Source organism: Chiroxiphia lanceolata, chromosome 2 (assembly GCF_009829145.1).
Source record: "Chiroxiphia lanceolata isolate bChiLan1 chromosome 2, bChiLan1.pri, whole genome shotgun sequence".
NCBI classification, from domain to species: Eukaryota; Metazoa; Chordata; class Aves; order Passeriformes; family Pipridae; genus Chiroxiphia; species Chiroxiphia lanceolata.
In genome coordinates, this window is record NC_045638.1 from 119,969,321 (window position 1) to 119,990,111 (window position 20,791).

A 20,791-nucleotide genomic window follows, 5' to 3' on the forward strand; every position below is an offset into this window, starting at 1 on the left:
ACATCCAGGGAGGGGATTGAGCTTCCGGGGGGGAGTGGTGGTGTCAGAACTACATGGCCCAAGCTTGAGTCGCCCCCCCGAGGGCAACTTTGGAGTGCATAAGTCTCAACTGGAGCCCCTCAGTTCCCAACGAGGCCACCCACCAACCCGTCACAGGGAGGTCGATGTATGAAATTTATTTAGGAAAACCAAAACCCACCAGAAAAGAGAAATAATAATAAAATAGGAGGAGAAGGGGGTGAAGGAGGTGGAGAAGTTGGAAGAGAAGGAGGAGGAGGAGGAGGAGGAGGAGGAGAGGAAAAAGAGGAGGAAAAAAGAAGGAGAAAGGGGAGGAGGAGAGGAAGAAAGAGAAGAGCCGTCTCCTCCTCAGGCTCCGCTGGAGCCCAGAACAACCAGTGCTGCGAGAGGGAAGGACGGAAAAGCTGGAGGAGGTTTGCACACCCACCCATGCCCAGGCACACTCGTGGGTGAGCTGGGCTGGGCTGGCTGTGCTCCCCCGGATCCAGAGGGGTATGTACAGGGGCGGGAGCCAGGAAAGCATCGACCACCTACGCACACCAGCAGCGGGGGGCTGGAAAAGTGGGATACAGCTGGGAAACAGGCATCCCTGCGTGACCCCCCCCCGTGGTGTGGCACCCTGGATGCAGAACCCAAGCGCAGGACACCCCCACATCCATCGGATGGAGAGACCCCCACATCGCCAGGCACCCCTGGGTCGGCACTGGGATGCGGGGCCCATCTGGGAGCAGTTGTACCCCCTGGCACATCGGTGCCACAGCCACGCCAGCGCCACACCATGGATGGAGCCGCTGTCCTCCTCTTGCAGCTTGGGGGTTTGCTGCCTTCTGGGACCCCCCGGGTGGCGTGGGGAAGGGAGAAGGGCTTGAGGGGGCCTTGGGGACAAAGCCGTGGGCCAGCAGCCAGACACGGTCACCAGGTGGGTCCCACCAGGGCTCGGGCAAAGCGTCTCGCTCAAGGCATCTCCGAGTAGGTAAGGCAACAGGAACTCAGGTCACTTCATCTGCGCGGGGCAGCTCAGCGCTGGGCTCTCCCGTGGCTGCTGCAGACACACGCTCCAGGGATCCCAAGAACACAGGAATGAAGGCATTGCTTACAGACGAGCCCAGGAGAGGAACGGCCTCAGTGTCGCCCAAATCCTGGAGGGACCTGCTGTGCACCACTGGGATGGTGCCATGGAGTGCTGCAGAGGAGTGAGGATGGCACAGCAAATGGCCCCACGTCCACTCTTGAGCCTGGTGGGACCAGCATCCGTGGGACTGATGCCAGCAGTGCCAGAATTTCACCACGCTGCTCCCGTCGCCTGCCCCTGCTCTGGTGGTGAACCCATGCAGCTCCCACGAGCTGGGTGATGCAGCCTGGGGGCTCAGTGCACCTCAATCCCTCGGGGCTCAGCTCCCACCCTCATCCCCGACACCCCCTTTGGCTGACCCCCGGCAGGGCAAGCTGCTCACCACGGTTCCCCTGCTCGTGGGTGTTTCAAGTGGCTTTGGATGGGGTGACAGAGCCCTGGGTCACACACGGTTGGACCCTGTGGGGCTGGTGGACCCCCTGGGGCTGAGGGGGTCCATAGGGGTTCAGCTGTGGCACTGGAGGGACCGCAGGAAGGTCAGCAAGGTCCACACGTGGTGGTCTGTAGGAGAGGAGGAACCACAAAAGACCATGAGGGTCCAGGTAGGGTGGTCTGCAGGGCCAGAGGAACCACAGGAGGTTGGTGGGGTGCATGCACGGCTGTCAGCATGACAGGGGAGTGGTGGGAGACTATCAGGGTCCATGGGCGGCCAGAGTGACCACGGGAGACCAACAGCATCCGTGCACGGGGCCAAGTAGGAGCAGAGGGAGCCCAGGGCACCAGCAGGGTCCGTATGGCTGGAGGTGTGAAGCCACTGCGAGGCAGGGGTGCTCCCGACACACTGGGCACCAGGGAAGCTGCTTGCAGTGAGGAGGCTCCTGGGTGGGCACCACAGGAACACCCACGCAGCGGGGACACGGTGGGGACACAGCAGGGACACGGATGGGACCGGATGGACCCCCTGTGGAGCACAGCCCCCTCCCCGTGTGTGCAAAGAAGAAGCAGGGCCCCCAGCCTTGGCACACGTGTAGCCCTTGCAGGGGACGTGGCTGCGTGGGACTGAGCTGGGCGAGGGATACGAGTCCTTCCATGGGCGAGTGGATCCGGGGGTCCCAGGGAGGGGGGACGTTAGCCAACAGATGCTCAGCAGCTACTGGGAAGAGGGCAGAGCAGTTTCTCCGGGGTGGGACCCAGCAGGGCATGCAGGCACAGTATCCCCATGGCCATCCTGCTCCAGGTGCCTCTTCCCTCCTCCAGCTGGAGCCAACCTCCTTCCGTGGGCCAGATCCACAGAAACACACACCTCCACTCTGCAGCCACTCCGTGGCTCTCCCACTGCCCCTCACCATCCTGCCAGCCCCCTCTGTCCCGCTGACCCCCACACACCCATTTCAGGGACACTGTCCCCTCCAGGGCTGCTTCCACTGAGGACTCGTTCTCATCGTCACCCCACGGGGACAGGGCTTGCAGCCTTAAGGCAGTTTAAAGCACATCCATCCCCCAGCCCCACAGTGTCCCCTGGTGCTCCCAGCCAACAGGGCAGTGTCCCAGGGCCCACCGGGTGGAGGGGACACCTGAACACCTGCCCCAGAGGGAGGAGACAGTCACCCACTGGTGGGGAAGGGCCAGCAGTGGGTGCTGGCAGCGCACAGCCCTTGCTGTCATGGTCCAGAGTCACTGATGTCCCCCCAAAACTCCCCCCCATGGTTTGGGGGCTGAGGCTTGGGGATGCTCCTGGCCCAGCCGTGGCTGTGGCCCCCCCATCGCCTCCCTCACTCGGCCGCGGCCTCGGGGGGCTGCCCCACCTCGGGGTCCAGGCAGCCATTGAGCTGGGGGTCCGGGGCCTGGGGGTCATAGTCCTCATCCAGAAAGTCCAGGGAGTTGTTACTGGGCAAGCCTCGGATGGTGAATTTGTGGGAGACCTTGGTCCACTGCTCCCGGTTGCTGGCCACCCGCTCGTAGAGCTCTGCTGCCTTGGGGAACAGGTCCTGCAGCAACCTGGGGGGTGGGGGGTACACCCCATCAGCACGGGGCTGCACCTCCTTAGCTGAGTGGAGCCCCATCACTACTGCTTGGAACCCTCATCCCCAACAAGACACCCCGTGCAGCACCCCTGAGAGGGGTGGGGGTGGCAGGGGGTCCCCCCCACCCCAGTGCCAGCCCCGGGGCTCACTTGTAGATGGGCATGGCGATGTGCTCCATGAAGCTGATCTGCAGCTCGGGGATGTAGGCTTTCTCCCGGTCCATCATCTCCAGAGGGCTGTTTCCCATGGCTTTCTCCTGCACACGTAGTGGGAGGGGGGTCAATGCCAGTGGCACTCCCCCACCCCATTCCTGGGCAAGACTTCTCTGCTCACCACCCACCCCCACATCCCATTCTCCTTGGTGCTTGCCAAGGGCGTTGGCCAAGCCCAGCCCTGCCAGGTGGCACCTACCAGGTCACCCTGGGAGAAGAACTCCTTGTAGATCAGCTCCTGCAAGGGAAACGTGTCAGTGCAGGGGGTGCAGCCTGGGCTGACCCTCCAACCCCTGCCCTCCAGACCCCTCCCCACAGCTCTGCATGGGGCAGGGACACAGTCCTGGCATGGGGGGACTGCTACACCCTCCAGGGTCCTGCGGGGAGGGACCCCCTGCACGAGGGGCAGGTGGGTCCCTGGTGCCATGCAGGTGACTTGGGGGGGTTGTGGGGTGCTGTTCAGGGGGCAGTCCCGTGGTGTGGCACTCACTGCGATCTTCCTGGTGGTCTTCCAGCCCTTGGTCTGGTCAGAGAGGTCGCAGGAGGTCATGAGCAGGCAGAGCAGCAGGCTGCGGTGCTGCTTGTTCTTGGGGTCATACCCCACTGCGGGCAGAGTGGGCAGGGGTTGGAGTGGGGGGCTTAGGAAGGAGCTCCACAGCCCCACCACTCCACACATGAGGACTCTGGGGACAGCCAGGACCTCCCATGCCACCTCCCAGCTTTGGTGGGATGAGTTCCCACCACCCCCCCAGTCCCAATCTCAATCCCGGGAGCTTCACCTTCTGCCATTTTCTGGAGGTCCTTGAAGATGCGGAGGTGGTGGGCCAGGTCAGTGGCCAAGATGATGTCCCTCATCAGGTCCAGCATGCGCTGGTAGTCCTATGGACAAGGCAGCTGCCGTGACCAGCTCTGTGCCCCGCCAGCTCCCGCATCCCCAGGGATCCAGGGATGGGGAGCTGGGGGTCTGGAGGGGACACAGGGGCTCAGCACGGGCAGGGGGTGGCCCAGGAGGGGCATCAAGGTGGGGGGGCTCACCTTTCGGGAGAAGTGGTCAAAGATGTTGCAGCCTTGGCTGTTGAGGATGGCGATGGCTTGGGCAAAGTGATGCCTCTGTGGGAGAAACCAGGATGGTGGGAGCAGGCAGGGAGCAGGCAGGGATGCTGGCACACAGCCAGGACCCCAGAGAGCAAGGCAGGGGGAGGTCTGGGGGGTCTTACCTCCATGACAGAACCCTCGGAGCTGTAGAGCGCGGCCAGGACCGATTTCTGCAAGGCAGAGCAGCCGGAGTGATGGAGCTATGGGGGCGAACAGGCCCCCCAGCTCTGCCCCTGTCCCATGCCCCCCACCCCTGCCCATCCCAGCGCTGGGCTCGGCTCACCGAGGCCACCTGGAAGGAGTTATTGGTGCCTCTGTGGTCCAGGTCGTGGCACATGCAGGAGATGAAGAGGGCAAAGATCTCGATGTCTCTGGGGAGGGGGAGGAGGGAAACTGAGGGAGGCAGGAGGGCAGGGAGCACCCCAGCTGGGCCAGGGGATGAGGGACAAGGACAGGGATGGCACCTGGCCTTACTCCAGATAGTTGACAAGCTCCAGGTTCTTGTAGAGCAGGTAGCAGAAGTGGGAGACGGAGAAGGCGTGCATCCAGTTGTGGTAGGGCGGGTCACGGTACCCCTTCTTCACCATCAGGCAGAACCTGGCAGGGGAACAGGCCCATGCAGGGGGCAATCTCACCTCCTGGGGACCTCCACCTGGCCAGGTGTCCCTGGGCAGTCATGGGGTTGGGGATGGAGAATGGGATGGGGATGAGGATGGGACGGGTTGGGAATGGGGAAAGGGACAGGGATGGGGACAGGGAAGGTGGATCATGATGTTGATGTGGATGTGGTTGTGGATAGGCACTGGGACAGGGACAGGAACAGCAATGGGAATGTGGATGGAGACAGGGAAGGGAACAGGGAAAGGAGTGGGATAGGTGCAGGGAAGGTGGACGGTGATGAGAATGGGGATGAGAAGGTGGATAATGGAGAAGGATTGGGACCCACCTGGTGAGCGTCTGGCGGTCCATCTTGTAGTTGTTGATGAAGTTCATGTCCTGCAGCATGCTCAGGATGGCCTGCAGAGGGGACAGGGTGGGTGGCAGGGGGTGACAATGCCCACCATGAACCACCCCTGCCCACAGGGAAATGCTCAGGGATGCAGCCACATTCCCCCATCCCAGCCCCCCAGAGCTGATGTACGTGACCTGACAGAGGGCAGCAGGGGACAGTGGCAGCTGAGGACTGTCCCCACAGCCCTCACCATGGAGGTGTCGTCCTCGGGCAGGGAGCGTGGTGTGTAGGTGAAGCTGGCGAAGTTGGGGTCGATGGTGGACACGGGCTGGATGCCCTCGCTCAGCAGCTTGGTGTACTCATCATCTGAGACCTGCGGGAGCCATAGCCGGTGGCCCATGCTGTGACCAGGTCCCCAGAGGGACCCAAGGGCCACGTGAGCCACAGTGAGAGCAGAGAGCCCTGGGATATCAACGCCACCCCACTGTGCCACCACCTCGGGGTGAAGTGTGGGGGCACCACACCGGGAGCAGGGGTCCAACCCCTGTCCTGCCCATCCCCGCCCCTGTCCTCATGCCACCTCACCTTCATGTGGTACATCATCATCTCGTTGGCCAGGTGGCTTCGGTACTGTGCCTCGTTCACCTTCTTGTACAGCAGGGACTGCGGGGTGGGATCGGGGTACGGGAGCGCTGGGGGTGGGCAGACACCCTCCAGCACCCCCAGCCCACCCTGGCACCCCAGCACATCCTTATCCCCACGTCTGCCCTCCCCATCCCACGGCCACCACCGCTTGTCCCCACGGAACAGGGACCACACAACACGTCCCCTCGTCCCTCTGTGCTGTGGCAGAGCCGGGGCCCCCCCTGTGTGTGACCCCCCCGGGCTGGTCCCCCCAGCACGCACGTGGGCGATGCTGATGCCGCAGTAGATGGAGAAGGCGGTGGCCAGGTCCTCATCGAACTTGCTGAACCAAGGGCCGTTGATCTTGTTGACCAGCTCCGCTACCCCGATGACCTCTGGAGCAGAGGGGGGGCAATGGGGGGGTCAGGCCCGTGTGCTGGGGACAGTGCCACGTCCACGTGACGGGTGACCAGACCACCACGTGCTGACGGAGGCACCCGTGCCCCCCATGCCAGTGTGCCCCCCATGCCAGTGTGCCCCCCATGCCAGTGTGCCCCCCATGCCAGTGTGCCCCCCTGGCCCCCTCACCCTGGCTCTCGTTCTTGATGGGGAAGCAGAGGATGTTGCGGGTGCGGAAGCCGGTGCTGTCGTCCACCCCGCGGTAGAAGAGCGGGTGTGAGTAGGCATCCTTGATGTTCAGGATCTTGCCGGTGGTGGCCACGTGCCCGGCGATGCCCTGGTCCGCCGGGATGCGGATCTCGTAGCTCTGCGGGCAGGGGGGAGGGCGTCACCAGCAGGGCTTGGGGGGCGGGACACACCCCCGGACCGCCCAAGTCCACCCCGCTGGCCCCGCGCTCACCTCGTCGTCCACCACGCCGCCGTCGAACACCTTGGCCACCAGCTCGTGGCTGAGCCGGTCCAGCAGGAACACGGAGCATCTGCAAGGGGCGCCGCTGCCGTTGGCACGCACAGGGGAGCCCCGCGTCCCCTCCGTGTCCCCCCACCCGTGTGCCCCCCTCCCACTCACATCTCGGCGTTGCTGAGGTTCCGGGCCTCCGTAATGATCTCCTGGAGCAGGACGGACACGTCATCTGTGGGGGGTGCAGGGCAGGGTCAGGGACCCCCAGCGGGGCAGCACGGCCCCCCCACCCCACACTCGGGCAATGGAAGGGGCGGGCTCAGCTCAGGGGCACAGCAGGAAGGCTGGGGGGCACGGATGGACAGGGCTCTGTGTGTGTGTGTGTGGCATGTGAGCAGCACATGCGTGTGTGCACCTACGTGTGAGCAGCAGTGCCCATACGTGTGAGCAGCACAGGCATGTGTGCAGCAGTGCCCATACATGTGAGCAGCAGTGCCCATACGTGTGTGCAGCACATACGTGTGTGCAGCAGTGCCCATAAGTGTGAGCAGCAGTGCCCATATGTGTGTGCAGCAGTGCCCATACGTGTGAGCAGCACATACGTGTGTTCTGCAGCAGCACGTGTGCACACGTGTTTCTAAGAGCTCCATGGTCATGCCACATGCACACGTGCAGCCATGCAGCGTCACTGTATGCCAGGCTCTGTGCCAGTTCATGTCACCCTTCTGTGGCCATCCCCCAGTAAGGGGACAGGGTCCTCCCTGGCTGGGGACAGACCCCAGTGCCACTGCCCCCCGTGTGCTCCCTGCCAGGGGGGCTCTCCCGTGCACCTACCCAGGTGGGTGAAGAGGTTCTTGGCCACCTGCAGCAGAGCCTGGGGGGACAGAGGGGATGCCATCAGTGACCAGCACGAGGTGGGACACACACACACACACACACACACGTGTGTGACACAGCCCCACGAGTGCTCACCTGGCACTCGCACTTGAGCTTCTGCTCCTTCTGGAAGGCCAAGGTGCTCGTGAGCACCGTGGAGGTGTAGCAGAAGCAGTGCTGGATCTTGTGCTCATCCGTGTCCGTGTAGCTGGCGGGGGGACACCTCAGTTTCCTGTCCCCACTGGCCACCCCCCTTCCTCCACGGTGACAATGCTCCAGCACCCCCAAAGCAAGGGGGTGCAGCCCCACAGAGCCCCGGCCAAGCCACCGCTCACCTCTCCCCGCTCAGCTTGTTGAAGGCGCAGGCCAGTGCCACCACCTGGGAGGTGGCCCGGCTGATGACAGGGACACAGAGCATGGAGGTGACCTCGCAGCCCAACATGCTGCTCAGCTGCTTGTGCTCCTCCTGCGGGCAGAGGTGAGGAGGGGGTGGAACCAGTACCGCCGGCCGCCCCCGGGAGGCACCGGAGTGAGCCCTGTGTGTCTGCACCAGGGGCAGGGGGGACACGGCTGGTACCCACCTCGCTGATGTCCTTCAAGGTGATGGGCTTCTTGTCCTCCACCACCTGCCCCAGGCGCCCGAAGGTGAGCTGCGGGGGGAGGGGACGAGTGAGCCCGTGGTACCTCCTGCCCACCCCCCCAGACCCCCCACCCCTCACCACTCCCACCCCGCTCACCGAAAAGCTGATCTCCTCCTCGAGGACACGGTCCCCCACCACCTGCAGGAGACGGGGGGAAGGAGGTGCCCTTGAGGATGACACCATGCTCAGGGGGTGTCCTGGCACCCGCTGGGGGGGTCAGGGTTGGGAGACCCTCGTGGCACCCACCTGGCAGAAGAGCTGGTGGTTGTCCTCGGAGACGAGCAGGAGGCAGCAGCACAGCGACTGGGTCTCCTGCTTCAGCTGAAGGGATAGCAGGGGGTCAGCACCCCAGCCTGCCCTGAGCACTCCCAGGGCAGGACCTGGCCCCTCCTCTGCTTCCCTGTGCCCAGGGCACCCACATGTGCCCTACAAAACCAGGTGCCCCGCCCCAGAACCTCTTCCCTGCACCTGGGCAGGGTCACTCTGGAAATCACTGATGGCAAGGGCAAGGCTGTTCACTGGACACTACTGGGGGTTGTGTACAGGGTGCTAGAGAGCAGTTTTTGGGATGAGGGTGGCGCTGTTAACTCTGGAGACTATGGATGGTTGTGACGAGGCTGTTCGCTCTGGTCACAGCTGATGGTTGCACAGCTGACGCTCAAGGCATTTCTCTGCTTTGGGGAATTTTCTTCTGTTTTGAAATAAAACAGGGCTCCCTGGTGTGTCCCGGGGCTTGGGGCAGGCAGGGGGACTACTCACGTAGTTGATGACTTTGAGCTGGAGCGAGGCAGCATCCAGGTCGTAGAGCTCACCTGTGGGAGGGGTCACAGTGCCGTGAGGGGTGAGGGGCCGGGCACGGTTCCACCCTGCACACACACACCCCTCCCAGAGTCCCCCACTCACCACAGAGCTGCAGGATCTTGCAGTCCAGGTCGCTGTAGCTGCTCTCAGGCGCCTTCTCGGGCTTGGCCAGGGAGGTCTGGGAGGAACTGGTGGAGAGGCTGACCTGGGGCCAGGGCTGCAGCTTCTGCAGGGCTTGCAGGCGCCGGAATGCCACCAGGGCCTGCAAGTGGGGCAGAAAGGACAAGGAACAGCAAGGCTTGGGGGAGTTCACAGGTCCCCAGGCGGCAGGTCCCACAGTGCAGAGGGAGTCACTCACATGTCTCTCCAGTGCACGAAGGTTCTGCTCATCCGAGTCACTCAGCTGGCCACAGTGCACCTGGAGGGGGAGTGATGTGAGGGCCCCCATGTCCGGGCCCTGTCCCTGTCCTCCAGAGTCCTGCCCGTGTCCCCACACTCACCAGGATGACACACACCACGGCCCCACTGTTCTTGTCCACCAGCGGGATGATGAGCACTGCGAGCGAGACAGGGTCAGTCCTGGGTGGGCCCCAGGGGCAGCCCAGAGCTGTGGAGCTCAGCTCTTGGGGTGCATGCCCTCACTGTGCCCCCATGTGTCGTGACCCACCCACCCAGCCATCCTCCCCTGCAACCCTCCATCCACCCACCAACCCATTCATCCATCCATTCATCCTTCCACCCATCCACCTCCTCACACCTCCACCCCTCCACCTACCCATCACCCATCCCCTGAGACCCCCCCTTCCCCACAGCCCCCACCTTGCGTGCCAGGGGCCAGGGGCGCTGCCAGGGGGCCCAGGTGCCGGCCAGGGAGCTCGGCAGGGAGCAGCCCCCCGCATTCCAGCCGCTTCTGCTTCCGCACAGCATCCCTGCGGGGACAGGGACACCTTGAGAACCCCCTGGGAAGGGCACCTGGGCAGAGAAACCCCTGGAAAGGGGCAACCTCCCGGGCAGGGACACGTGTGTCCCTGCACACACACACACACACAGCCCCTGCGCACACACGTGCACACCCAGGATGAGGATGAGGATGGGAAGGGAAAGGAGATGGGCACGAGGATGGAGCAGGAATGAGGACGGGGATGGGGTCAGGGGTGGGAAACCTCGTGCCCCCTGTGCACACGCCTGTGGGTGCACAGCAGCCAGGCCACGCCCGTGTGCCCACGCCCAGGCCGGGGGGTGGCCGAGCTCACCTGAGCTTCCCGTCGGGGGGCAGCTCGTGGGGGGGGTCGTCGCAGAGCAGCCGCGTGTCCCCATCCAGCAGGTAGATGTAGACGTGCTCCTGGGGGGAGGGGGGCAGCACACACGTGTGTGCAAACACACGTGCACACCCACACACGTGTGTGCAAACACACGTGCACACCCACACATGTGTGTGCAAACACACATGCACACCCACACATGTGTGTGCAAACACACGTGCACACCCACACACGTGCACACCCACATTTGCACACACACACACACACACACGGATGCATCCTGAACACACACACAGAGTCATGCATGTGCGCACACCCCTGCACACGCTGCACACACCTGGACACATGTGCACACACCTGCACACGTGTGCACATGCCTGCACACACCTGGACACACCTGCACACGTGTGCACACACCTGCACACATGTGCACACACCTGCACACGTGCACCATCCACACCCAGCCATGGCCAGGGCTCCCCGTGGAATGGCTCTGGCACAACGCTCACCAGCACCAGGGCCATAGGGATCAGGGACACCAGCACCCCCAGGGACACCAGCACCCCCAGGGACACCAGCACCCTGGCCCATATAGGGGGAGAATTGTGCAGAGGGATGGGGACAGGGAGACCCCACCCCAGGCTCAACCCCAGAATCAACCAAAGAAATCAAGCAACGAATCCACCCTCCATGCCCTCCCAGGGCTCCCCCCAGCCCAGGGGGTCTCAGCAACCCCACAACTCCCAGGATGCTCTGCCCCCCGCTCCCCCCCAGGCCCCCACGTACCACGGCGGGCAGCAGGGTGACGAGGGCGTGGCGGAGGGCATCCCGCAGGGCGGGGGCATCCAGCGCAGCGCCCAGGCTCAGCAGAGCATCCTGCAGGGAGGGCACAGCAGAACGGGGTGTCACCAGGGCCCCACACCAGAGGGAGGGGCACTGTGGGACCCACCCTCCCTCACCCCACCATGGCACGGGTCTGCCTGCCCTCAGACCCCTCGTAGCTGCCTCCAGACTGCCCGGAGACTTTTGGGGGGCCGAGCCCTCCTGTTGTGGTCAATGTCCATGATGGGGGATACAGAAACATCCCAGAAAGGGGGGGAGGCTTTGACACTGAGCCACACTGCTCTCGCTGCTAGCCATGCAGCTAGCCAAGCACCACTGGGAAGAGAAATGGGACAAGATGGATAGAAGCTCATCTGGGGATTAAAACCCCGTGGAGGGATGGAGGTGTTGGGACAGACACATGGAAAAGCTGGGGGCATAGGGGCCTCCGTGGTACAACCCTCCCAGCTCTGCTCCTGCCTCCAGCCCTCGTCTGGGAGACCAGGATGAGGATGACATGATGATGAGAATAGTGGATGCTCCGAGTCAGACACCAGACAACAGCTTTGGGATTTGCTCTTCCTTCAGTCCCTGCTCTACCAGGCAGCTCCAGGTTGCATCCCTGACAACCAAATCCGGGGACCGTTCCCAACCCTGCCCCCCAGGGATCCCAGCCGGGACAGCAGCCCCTCTCCATGCCACCCCAGCCCTCCACCCGGGGACACCCTCGGCCGCGGGGCGGGATCCGACGGCGCGTGGGAGCGCGGCTGGAGGCGAGGGCGCTTCCGGCTGGAGACAGCGGCGCTGGATGTTATTCCAACAGGGCCGCATCTCCAGTCACTTACACACACTGGAGACACATGCACTGTAGAATACAGCCAGGCCTGGGCCAGGTGGCCGTCCTGCCGTCCCTCTGTCCCACCGGATCCTCCACAGCGGCCCCCCCGGGGGGGGGGGGAGATGGGGCAAAGTCTGAGCAGGACCCCGGGTCTGCTTGGGGCGTCACGTGCCGGTGGCACACTTGGCACGGGGACAGACAGGTGGCAACTGGACATGGGTGGTGGCTTTAATAGGGCTGGGAATGCGGGTCCTTCTCTGGAATGGTGAGGGGAAAGCTGCAGGAGCTAAAAAAAAAGATGTTCCCAAGATGAGGCGAGAGCGGCGCGGGCAGGCAGGGAAGTTTGCAGAGGAGGAGGCAGGGGGAGTGAGGGTGGGCTGGGAAGGGCATCACACTCATTCCACTTGTTCCACTGATGCCAATAAATGGCTCGTCTCACTCACCCCATCGTCCCACTCAGCCTACTCACCATATTAATCTAGCTCATCCTACTCATCCCATTCAATGGCTCATCCAACTCAAACACTTGTCCCACTCATCTTGCTCATCCCACTCAACCACTCATCCCCCTTATCCCACTCACCTTGCTTGTCCCATGCATCCAGTTCGCCCCACTCATCCCACTCAACAGCTTGTCCCACTCGTCCCACTCATCCTGCTCATTCCACTTGTTCCACTCATCCTACTTACCCCACTCATCCCATTTGTCCCACTCATCCCATTCCCAGCCCAGAGCAGGGGTTTGCCCCGACACCCTCACCCCATGTGACCCCATGTCCCTCAGTCCCGGGGGTGCTGCAGCCCCTCTCTGGGGGCTCTGCCAAGACACGGCCTGGGCCTGGAGCCAGCACAGCCACATCCTGGGTATTGCCATAAACAGCCTCTCCCATGGGGTTCCCCATGTCCCACTCCCAGGACTCCATGCCATGGGCCCCATCCAGGCACCACCCCAGTTTGGGTGAGGCTCCTCCAGATCCATCTCTACTCCACAGATGCCGGGGCATTTGGATGCATCCCTGGTGCAATGGGATGCTCCAGCACCAGCACGGAGATGAAGCTATTGGCTACCCCATGCCTGTCACCAGGAATGTCACCAGGACCCACCAAGCCAGGTTCATCCAGCTCATCCAGCTCTGTACCTGCACCCCTCTCCCAGGGGGCAGTTCCCAGTGCCTGCTCCACATCCCAGCTTCTGTGGAGAGCAGAGCTATGGTAATGTTTCCCAAGGGGGCATGGCGGGTTAATTAACTTCACTGAAACAGGAGGAGGTGCAGAGGGATTGCAATTCCCAGCTGCTGAAGCAGAGCCCGATGCCCTCATCAGAGCCCGATGCCCTCATCCCAAGCACTGCACACCCAGCAACTCCGGAGGAAAATACTGCCTGGAAATGGGATGCCTGGAGACAGGCATGGAGAGGACTTTGGGAACAGATCCCAGGACAGGGTGTGGGGCAGGGGACGTGGCATGGCATCACCAACAGCCCCAGGAGCTGAGGATGATGCTGCTGCAGAGCAGGTGAGCAGCACCCTGTCCCTGTCCAGGTTCCTGCCTTGTCCCCATGGCAGACTCACATGGCCCCCTGGGACTCTCACCCACAGAATGTTGTCACCTTTGCTCTGGCCTGAGAGGGCGGGGATGGTGGTCTCACTCTGCTGAACTCCTGAGCTGACAGGGTGACCCTGGGGACCGTGATGCCAGCAGGAATTTTGCCAGCTGCCCTTGGCCAGCATCCCATGGTGCGGTGCAACACCAGAGCTGTATCTGCCTCAGTATTCCTGCTGGAGCTGGTGGGTGATTAATGACACCATTCATCTCCTTAGAGTAAGGATCTGTCTCTGCTCCAACACAGACTCCTGCTCTGGCTCCAGCAAAGCCAAATCCTACCACAGCCCAGCCTCCGGAGCACTGCCAGCTCTCCCTGACATGGAAAATGGCCCTTTTTAATTTTCTCTCTATTTTTTCCCCACTTTTTCCCTTTGGAGAGTGGCAGCAGCATCCCATCCCCAGCCATAAGGTGGTGGGAAACCCCAGCACAGTCCTCCCAACACCCATTCCAGGCTTACACAGACCCAGCTGGGATGGAAAAGCAGCTTTTCCCTCCCAGTGGAGGGAATTCAGCAGCAGTGAAAAGGAGGCTGTCTCCTTTTTTCAGGAGGGACAGCCACGTCTTTGCCCTGCTCCCCACACTGGCCACAGCACATTGGTTTGTCCCCCCTGACACCCTCAGCCCCTCTGGATGTTTATGGAATAGAGAAATCCCATCCTGGATGGCTTCCTCTCAGGAAAGGCTCATTTCACACCTGCCATGGGGAGGGTGGGGAGAACACCAAGGGTTTGGGGGGTCTCACTGACCTCACAGGGTCTCAGTCCCTGGACTTGCACCCCTTCCCCTGGCCTTGCTCCTGGGAGATGAATGGAGACCCCCAGGGTGAGGAGGAGCCCCCAGGAGCAGGCAGAGGCCAGATCCAGTGCAGTGAGGCACCCACTGGGGTGTGCAGCCCCCTTGAGGGTACCTGGAATTTGGGATCTCTCCCGGGAGGGAACACTCGGCCACTTGGCAAGTAGAGCTTGTACCAGGCAGAGCTCAAATCCAGGACCTGCCATGCACAGGACTCCTCTTTAGCCACAGGGAAGCTGAGCCAGGCAGCAATGCCTAGTGCCTGGGAGCATCCTGCTCCTGGGGGAATGCTGAGCCAGGCTGCAGGACCCCCACCCTGCCTTGCAAGGGGATCCTGGGCCGAGGGGGCCCCAGATGGATCCTGCCATCACTGCTGGAGCACCTATGGGTGCTGGCTCCACAGGAGGATGCTGGCAGCAGACCAGGCTTCCATGGCAGGCTTCTGCCACATCTCTCCCCAAGGAACCTCAAGGAAGTGAATCATCTCCCCGCCAAGCTTCCAGCCCAGCTTTGCTGTAAAGATTCCAAGTGAATGATCTGCCAGAGGTGACCCCTTGAGCTTGAGGCGTCCATCTCACTGCGAGCCCTCGGAGCTCAGCTCCTGCCCTTCCAGTGGGACTTCTTCCACCGGGGAACGCAAGGGAAATGAGCCCAATTAATTCTGGCAGTGGATTATTAGTGCATTAGCCCCTGCCTGAGTGATCACCTTTGGGATGGAGCTGGACATCACTCCGTCTGGACAACTTCACCCCCAGTTGGGGACCCCAAATCGAATTAGAGCATCCAAGACACTGACTGCACAGCTATCTGTGCCCATGGGCAGCGCATCCCCGTACCCACATCCCACACGTGTGCTTCCCGGTGGGTGTGCCAGGCTCAAGGTGCAAAGGGATGGGGATGCTTGGGAGCGCAGAGTACAGCAAGGAGGGGTCTGGGGCAGGGAAAAGGACTCCCCTGCAGCCTCTTTCACACCAGCCCCATGACTCTCACAGGAGGTTTGCAGGCTTCAAGGACAGTGGAGCTGCTCCCCAGGGCATTCCCCATGGAGCAGAGCCCTGGATGAGGAGGGTGACCCTGGAGTCCCCCCATCGCAGTCCCACCAAGCCGGGGCTGGGGGCTCAGGGCTCCCTCCCACTGTGGGCTCTTCACATAGGATGCATTTTTAGCTGCCAGCCTCTAGATCTTGTTACATCTGACAGTCAAAAAGCAAAATCCTGTTCAGATTCCAGGGAGGCAGCCTATCTCTACCGGCACAGCCCCTCACTGCTCCCCACCCCGGGTCCCTGGCCCCGGCCAAGGGCTCCCTGCCTGCCCCATCCCTGCAGGCAGGGACACCCACACCCTCTCCTCTGCCCCAGCTCTACCTTTTCCCATCACTTTCACCTTTCCAGGAAAAGTGGTGGGGAAACTTTCTCCCCTCCCTCCTCCCGTTCAAGGAGAAAGATGCTGGTCCAGGACCCCCTTTTGCCCCCACCCGTTGCAGCCGGGGCTGTCTCCAAGCGCACGGGCACGGATGTCCCCGCCTCTGTCACCCCTCCAGCGCGCGGCCGCAGGGTGACAGCGCCAGGGGGAGCAGCTGATCCCCCCCGGGCCCCCCAGGCTGAGCCACAGCTGCCAGCAAACGCCCAGCCTGCGCCCGCGCCGCCCTGCCCAAGCATTTGCCGAGCAATCTGGCGGCGTTAAAAATATCCCGAAATATCCCCGAGCCGTGATTCATCCTCCTCTCCCGCCTCCGGCGATGTTAAGCCCCCCCCCAGCCCCACTCCCCTCCCGGGGGGCTGCTCCCCCCCGGCTGCTCGGCCCCGTGCTCCGGCCCGGGCGGTTAAATATAGCCGAGCCCTGGCCCTGTGTTGGCAACGCGGGGCTGACAACAGGGCAGGGCCGGGCGGGAGCATCACCGGCCTCTCACCCCGCGGTGCCAGCGGGGCACTGAGGCACAGAGCAGGGAAGCAGCTCCTGAAGGCAGCAGGCTGCAGCTTTTCTGTGGGCAGAGTGACACCGCGAACACCCTGTCACCCTGTCCCTGCCCCCCTCCCTCCCACAGCCACAGTTTCCCTGGGAATCCTCTCCGTAGGGCTGAGGAAACAGCGTTCCTGCTACCCCCAGCTCTGCCGTGGGCTGGGTGACACTGCTGAAAAGCCTGTCCCCCCGTCCCCCACATCGATTCAGGCCTCTTCCCTCAGCCCCACAGCCACAGTTCCGTGGGGAATCCTCTCTCTAGTGGTGGGGAAGTAGAGGCAGTATCCCTGATCCCCCTGCAGCAGCATCCCTGATAACCCTCCAGCAGCATCCCTGGGGCAAGGTCCATGGCAGCAGAGCATGCAGAGACGGATGGAGGGATGGATGGAGGTGAGGGCTGGCAGCTCTGCCCAACTCCGGCCGGGAAGCCATCCATCCATCTCCTCCCAGCCCCGTTCTCAGTCCCAAATTACATTGCTTTAATCTAATCAGGCAGCAACAACCTGTAACCCACGGTAGCTCCTTAATTACCTCATCTTTTCCAGGGGGATAATGAGGGCAAACGGGAAGGAAACACTTCTGGGATCTCTCGTCTCCCCATGGTCGTTTGCCTGGGGTCCTGGCAATGGATGGATGGGGAGCAGGGGCTGGGGTGCAGGAGCCTGGCACAGAACCACACTGGCACCCAGCGATCTGCACTGAGGCTTCCCAGGAATGGAGGATGCAAACCCATGGAATCAGCCATCCCAAAAAAGCACAAAAGGGGCCCTGCATGCCCATGCCTGCCTCAGTTTCCATGTCTGTGGAGGTTCCCTGCCTCGGTGTCCCCACCTGCAGAGGGTCACAGCCGTGCAAGACCTTCTCAGGGTGGCTCTGGAGTTGGGTCCAGGTGGGATGAGCCATGCTGGGCCCAGCACCTCCCCAGAGCTCAGGGTATCCCTCACCCCATCCTCCTCCTCCCCCATGCCTCAGCCTCACCAGGGCCTGTCATGCTCGCGCTGCACAGGGCACTTGCACAGACCCTTTGCAGGTGGAATTTCCACAGCCCAGAACCAGGCAGACACTGCTCCCCATGGACCCTGCACGTTCTCAGCGGGACTTTTTACTGGTCCAAGCAAATTTCCCAACCTCTGGCACCCCCTGAGCCCTTGGGGTGCTCCTAATCCATCCCCCCACATCCCAGCCCAGCCCCCTGTGGCCAAGGGAATGGGGCCAGAGTCAAGGTTGCTTCCTGTTGATGTCCCTTTGTCAGGCAGGACAAACAGGGACTGCAGCCACTCTCCTCAAGGATTTCCGTCCCCAGAACATCGTGGCCTTCTTGGAACAGCCAACACTGGCTAATGATCTGTCACTGCTTTGTCTCTAATTAGTTCACTGTTCTAAGAAGGGAGGTGGCGAGCGCTGGGGGTCTCACTGTCACTTGTCCCTAACCCATGTCCCATGGTGTGGAGGGGGACAGGGACACCACTCAGCCCCGTGTCACTTGTCCCTAAGCCATGGCAAGCACAGGGTGTCCTGTGGCAGCCACAGGAAAACTGCTCCATGGTTAGGAGCATCCCTGGTATGAGGATGCCTTCGCCCTTAAGGACACAGACATCCCAGCACCCACCTGGCACCAAGCCTTGGGTGCTGGCACTGCCAGGAGTGCTAGGAGGCAGCTGGCATGATGTACATCCTTGGGACATGGCATTCCTGGAAAGATTTCCCTGGCACACAGTTCCCTTCCCATCCCCACTGGCCACCAGCACCTCCCAGCCAGGTTTCCAGGACTTTCATGGATGTTTCCTGGTGGATTAGCCATGCCAGGGCTCTCCAGGCCTGGCTCTGCTTGGGAGCATCATGGTAAAGCTCTGGAGGTGCAGCCAGAGTGGGGCTCCTGGGGTCAGGGACACCCAGGTCCCATGCAGGGGGAACGGGGAGCAGTGGGACGGGAAGGGGAACGCGGCATTCCCGCATCCATCCCTGCAACCCCTCCTGGCACGGCTGGCACTAATGGGATCTGCACAGTGATTAGGGACCTCATTTATCAGCCTCTGATGGGATCTGGGAAAATTGAATTGCCAGCCATCTGCAGCTGGGGAGGAATTCGATTTGGGGCAGCACTCTGGAGCAGGACGTGGGGGGCTGGCAGAGCTGCCTCCCCCTGGGGCTCCGCTCTCTCCGTACGGGGACCGCTCTTATTTTCCATGTCTGTGAGGGTTTGATGATGGGATCCAGCTCTTGGCTGCCAGGAAGGGGTCTAGGAATCACAGGGGGTCTCACTACTCAGATGGGGAAACTGAGGCACAGCCAGGAGAAGCCCAAAGCCTGTTACATGGGGAAAGGATCACAGTGCTGGTGTTTAACGGGTCAGAACCCAGTCAAGGGTTTGGCCTCCAGCCCTCCTCGTCTATGGGGGGTCCCAAAGCCATGTCCAGGGCACCCAAAGCTGCCAGGCATCCTGCACCTGCCAGAGTCGGGCTGGAAGCAGTGATCTCCTCTCCTGCAGCAGGAAGAGGGACACTCGGGAGCCAGCGCTACTCCCTGGCATTTCCCACCCCACATGCACCCCTCGGGCAGGTCCCCACCATCCTCTCCCCCATACCCATGGGGTGGCCAGGCTAGGGATCCAATCAGATTCAGCTGCAAAGACCCCAGCCCAGTCCCCAAATTTATGGACTTGGCTCCCAGAGGGGCCCCCCTAGACTCAGCCCTGCAGGGGCTCCCAGCCTATCACCTCCCTGCCAAATGTCACAGCTGGGCTCCAAAAAGCCAAGGTCACCCACAGGGCCTGTCACGCTCTGGGGGAGATGCCACTATGCCATCTTGATGGGGTGCAGCAGGAGCATACTGATCCCAGCTCCCCCTGCTCAGGGTGCAGCAGGAACACCCCCATCCCAGCTCCCCCTGCTCAGGGTGCAGCAGGAACACCCCCATCCCAGCTCCCCCTGCTCAGGGTGCAGCAGGAACACCCCCATCCCAGCTCCCCCTGCTCAGGGTGCAGCGGGGCACCCCTACCCCAAATCCCCATTCCCGGGTGATGCCATGGGGCATGAGAGCACTGGGACCTATACACCAAACCCCACTGTCCCCCAAAAATCAGCTCCAGGGCACTGCAATTCTGGCACGGGCTGATTCCACACCCGTGAGCTGTCACTCCTTGGAAAAAGACCTTTGGCCCGAGGGGACCACCAGGCTGGGAAATACCGGGGCACACCCACCCACCCCGGTCTGGGGGTCTCGCTGTGCCCCCCCGGCCCTGCTGGGTGGGGGAGGAAGCCAGCCCTGCCCCACGTCACGGAAAGAAGCCGCCGCGGCCCTTTCCTCCCCTTTATTGCCCTGCTGATGTGTTTGTGTCCGCCGGAGGAAGCGCGGGGACAAACGCCCGCACACGCGTCTCCTCACCGCCCCCAGAGGGTCCTGGCCCCCGAACACGGCCGGTTCCACGCGGGGAAAACTGAGGCAGGAGCAGCCCCGCGGTGCCGGCCGGGGCACCCTGATCCGGGTGGGCAAAGGTGCCCCAGCGCAGCCCCCACAGCCACGGGGGACAGTGCCCTCCCCCTGTCCCCCGACCCTTGGGAACAGCGGGGGCCCCCAACCCCTCCTGCTCCACCCGGCTGCGAACAAGTATCAATTAGGGTTTGATTCATGATTCAGTCCGCGGGTAATTGCATTGGGGCTGGAGGCAGGGAGGGAGAGGAGGAACAGACATCTTCAGTCTCACCCCACCGCAGGGTGGTGGGGAGGAAGGGGCTGGTGTTAGGGGGTAGCAACCCCTCAAGCCCTACATGCCACGCCCCCGCAAGGCTCGGGAATGGAGATTCCAGATGCAGCCAGCACCCAGGACCCCAACGGGCATGGGAATCCTGTGCCTGAGGTATTTTGTGGGGCATGAGCTGTCCCTCACCCACCCCGGGCTCGGATGTGCTGGAGGGGGACAGGTCGGCAGGACCCATCCCCATCTCTCACGTCCCGTCCCCACACTGCATGGCAGCTCTGGTGCCCTCAAATCTTCACCTGCCCATTCGCGGGGGCTCAGTGCCCCCCCGCAGGACACACCGGCCCTGCTCAGCTCCTTTCCCTCCGTCAGCAGCTTTCAGCTCTTTCCCGGAGAGCGTTTCCTTCCCTTCGTTTCCCAGCATGGGTCCTCTCTCCGGCCTTGAACTCACAGCCCCCTGGAGCCCCCCCGAGCCCCCCCATGTCCCCCAAGCAGCTGTGCCCCCAAGGAGACCAAGGCCACGGCTCTTACACCCAAAACCGTCAGCACACAGGTCAGGGATCCATCCAGCTGAAGAGACGGTCGCAAGAGGGAGAGAACCTCCCCCCCAAGCCACCCCCTCCCCAAATTTGGGTGTGCTC

The 20,791-nt window shown here is 62.5% G+C and overlaps 1 protein-coding gene across 1 annotated transcript in view; it reads right to left on the reverse strand.

Annotated features, from left to right (window-relative positions):
• Positions 1-161: 161 nt before the first annotated feature.
• The window catches only part of PDE2A (phosphodiesterase 2A), a 39,267-nt gene continuing 18,637 nt past the window's right edge, over positions 162-20,791 (reverse strand). The window contains exons 3-31 of the mRNA XM_032679920.1: positions 11,223-11,312; positions 10,428-10,516; positions 9,994-10,103; positions 9,675-9,730; positions 9,533-9,592; positions 9,277-9,436; positions 9,133-9,185; positions 8,620-8,694; positions 8,470-8,511; positions 8,314-8,382; positions 8,068-8,198; positions 7,829-7,940; positions 7,691-7,730; positions 7,025-7,088; positions 6,857-6,935; positions 6,586-6,763; positions 6,280-6,392; positions 5,959-6,036; positions 5,624-5,746; positions 5,368-5,438; positions 4,896-5,018; positions 4,705-4,792; positions 4,544-4,591; positions 4,362-4,436; positions 4,106-4,205; positions 3,817-3,929; positions 3,526-3,564; positions 3,264-3,370; positions 162-3,088 (exon numbers count right to left, since the gene is read on the reverse strand). Coding sequence (XP_032535811.1) covers positions 2,863-3,088; positions 3,264-3,370; positions 3,526-3,564; positions 3,817-3,929; positions 4,106-4,205; positions 4,362-4,436; positions 4,544-4,591; positions 4,705-4,792; positions 4,896-5,018; positions 5,368-5,438; positions 5,624-5,746; positions 5,959-6,036; positions 6,280-6,392; positions 6,586-6,763; positions 6,857-6,935; positions 7,025-7,088; positions 7,691-7,730; positions 7,829-7,940; positions 8,068-8,198; positions 8,314-8,382; positions 8,470-8,511; positions 8,620-8,694; positions 9,133-9,185; positions 9,277-9,436; positions 9,533-9,592; positions 9,675-9,730; positions 9,994-10,103; positions 10,428-10,516; positions 11,223-11,312 — 2,712 coding nt within the window. The 3' untranslated portion in view covers positions 162-2,862. The remainder of the gene's footprint in view (positions 3,089-3,263; positions 3,371-3,525; positions 3,565-3,816; positions 3,930-4,105; positions 4,206-4,361; positions 4,437-4,543; positions 4,592-4,704; positions 4,793-4,895; positions 5,019-5,367; positions 5,439-5,623; positions 5,747-5,958; positions 6,037-6,279; positions 6,393-6,585; positions 6,764-6,856; positions 6,936-7,024; positions 7,089-7,690; positions 7,731-7,828; positions 7,941-8,067; positions 8,199-8,313; positions 8,383-8,469; positions 8,512-8,619; positions 8,695-9,132; positions 9,186-9,276; positions 9,437-9,532; positions 9,593-9,674; positions 9,731-9,993; positions 10,104-10,427; positions 10,517-11,222; positions 11,313-20,791) is intronic.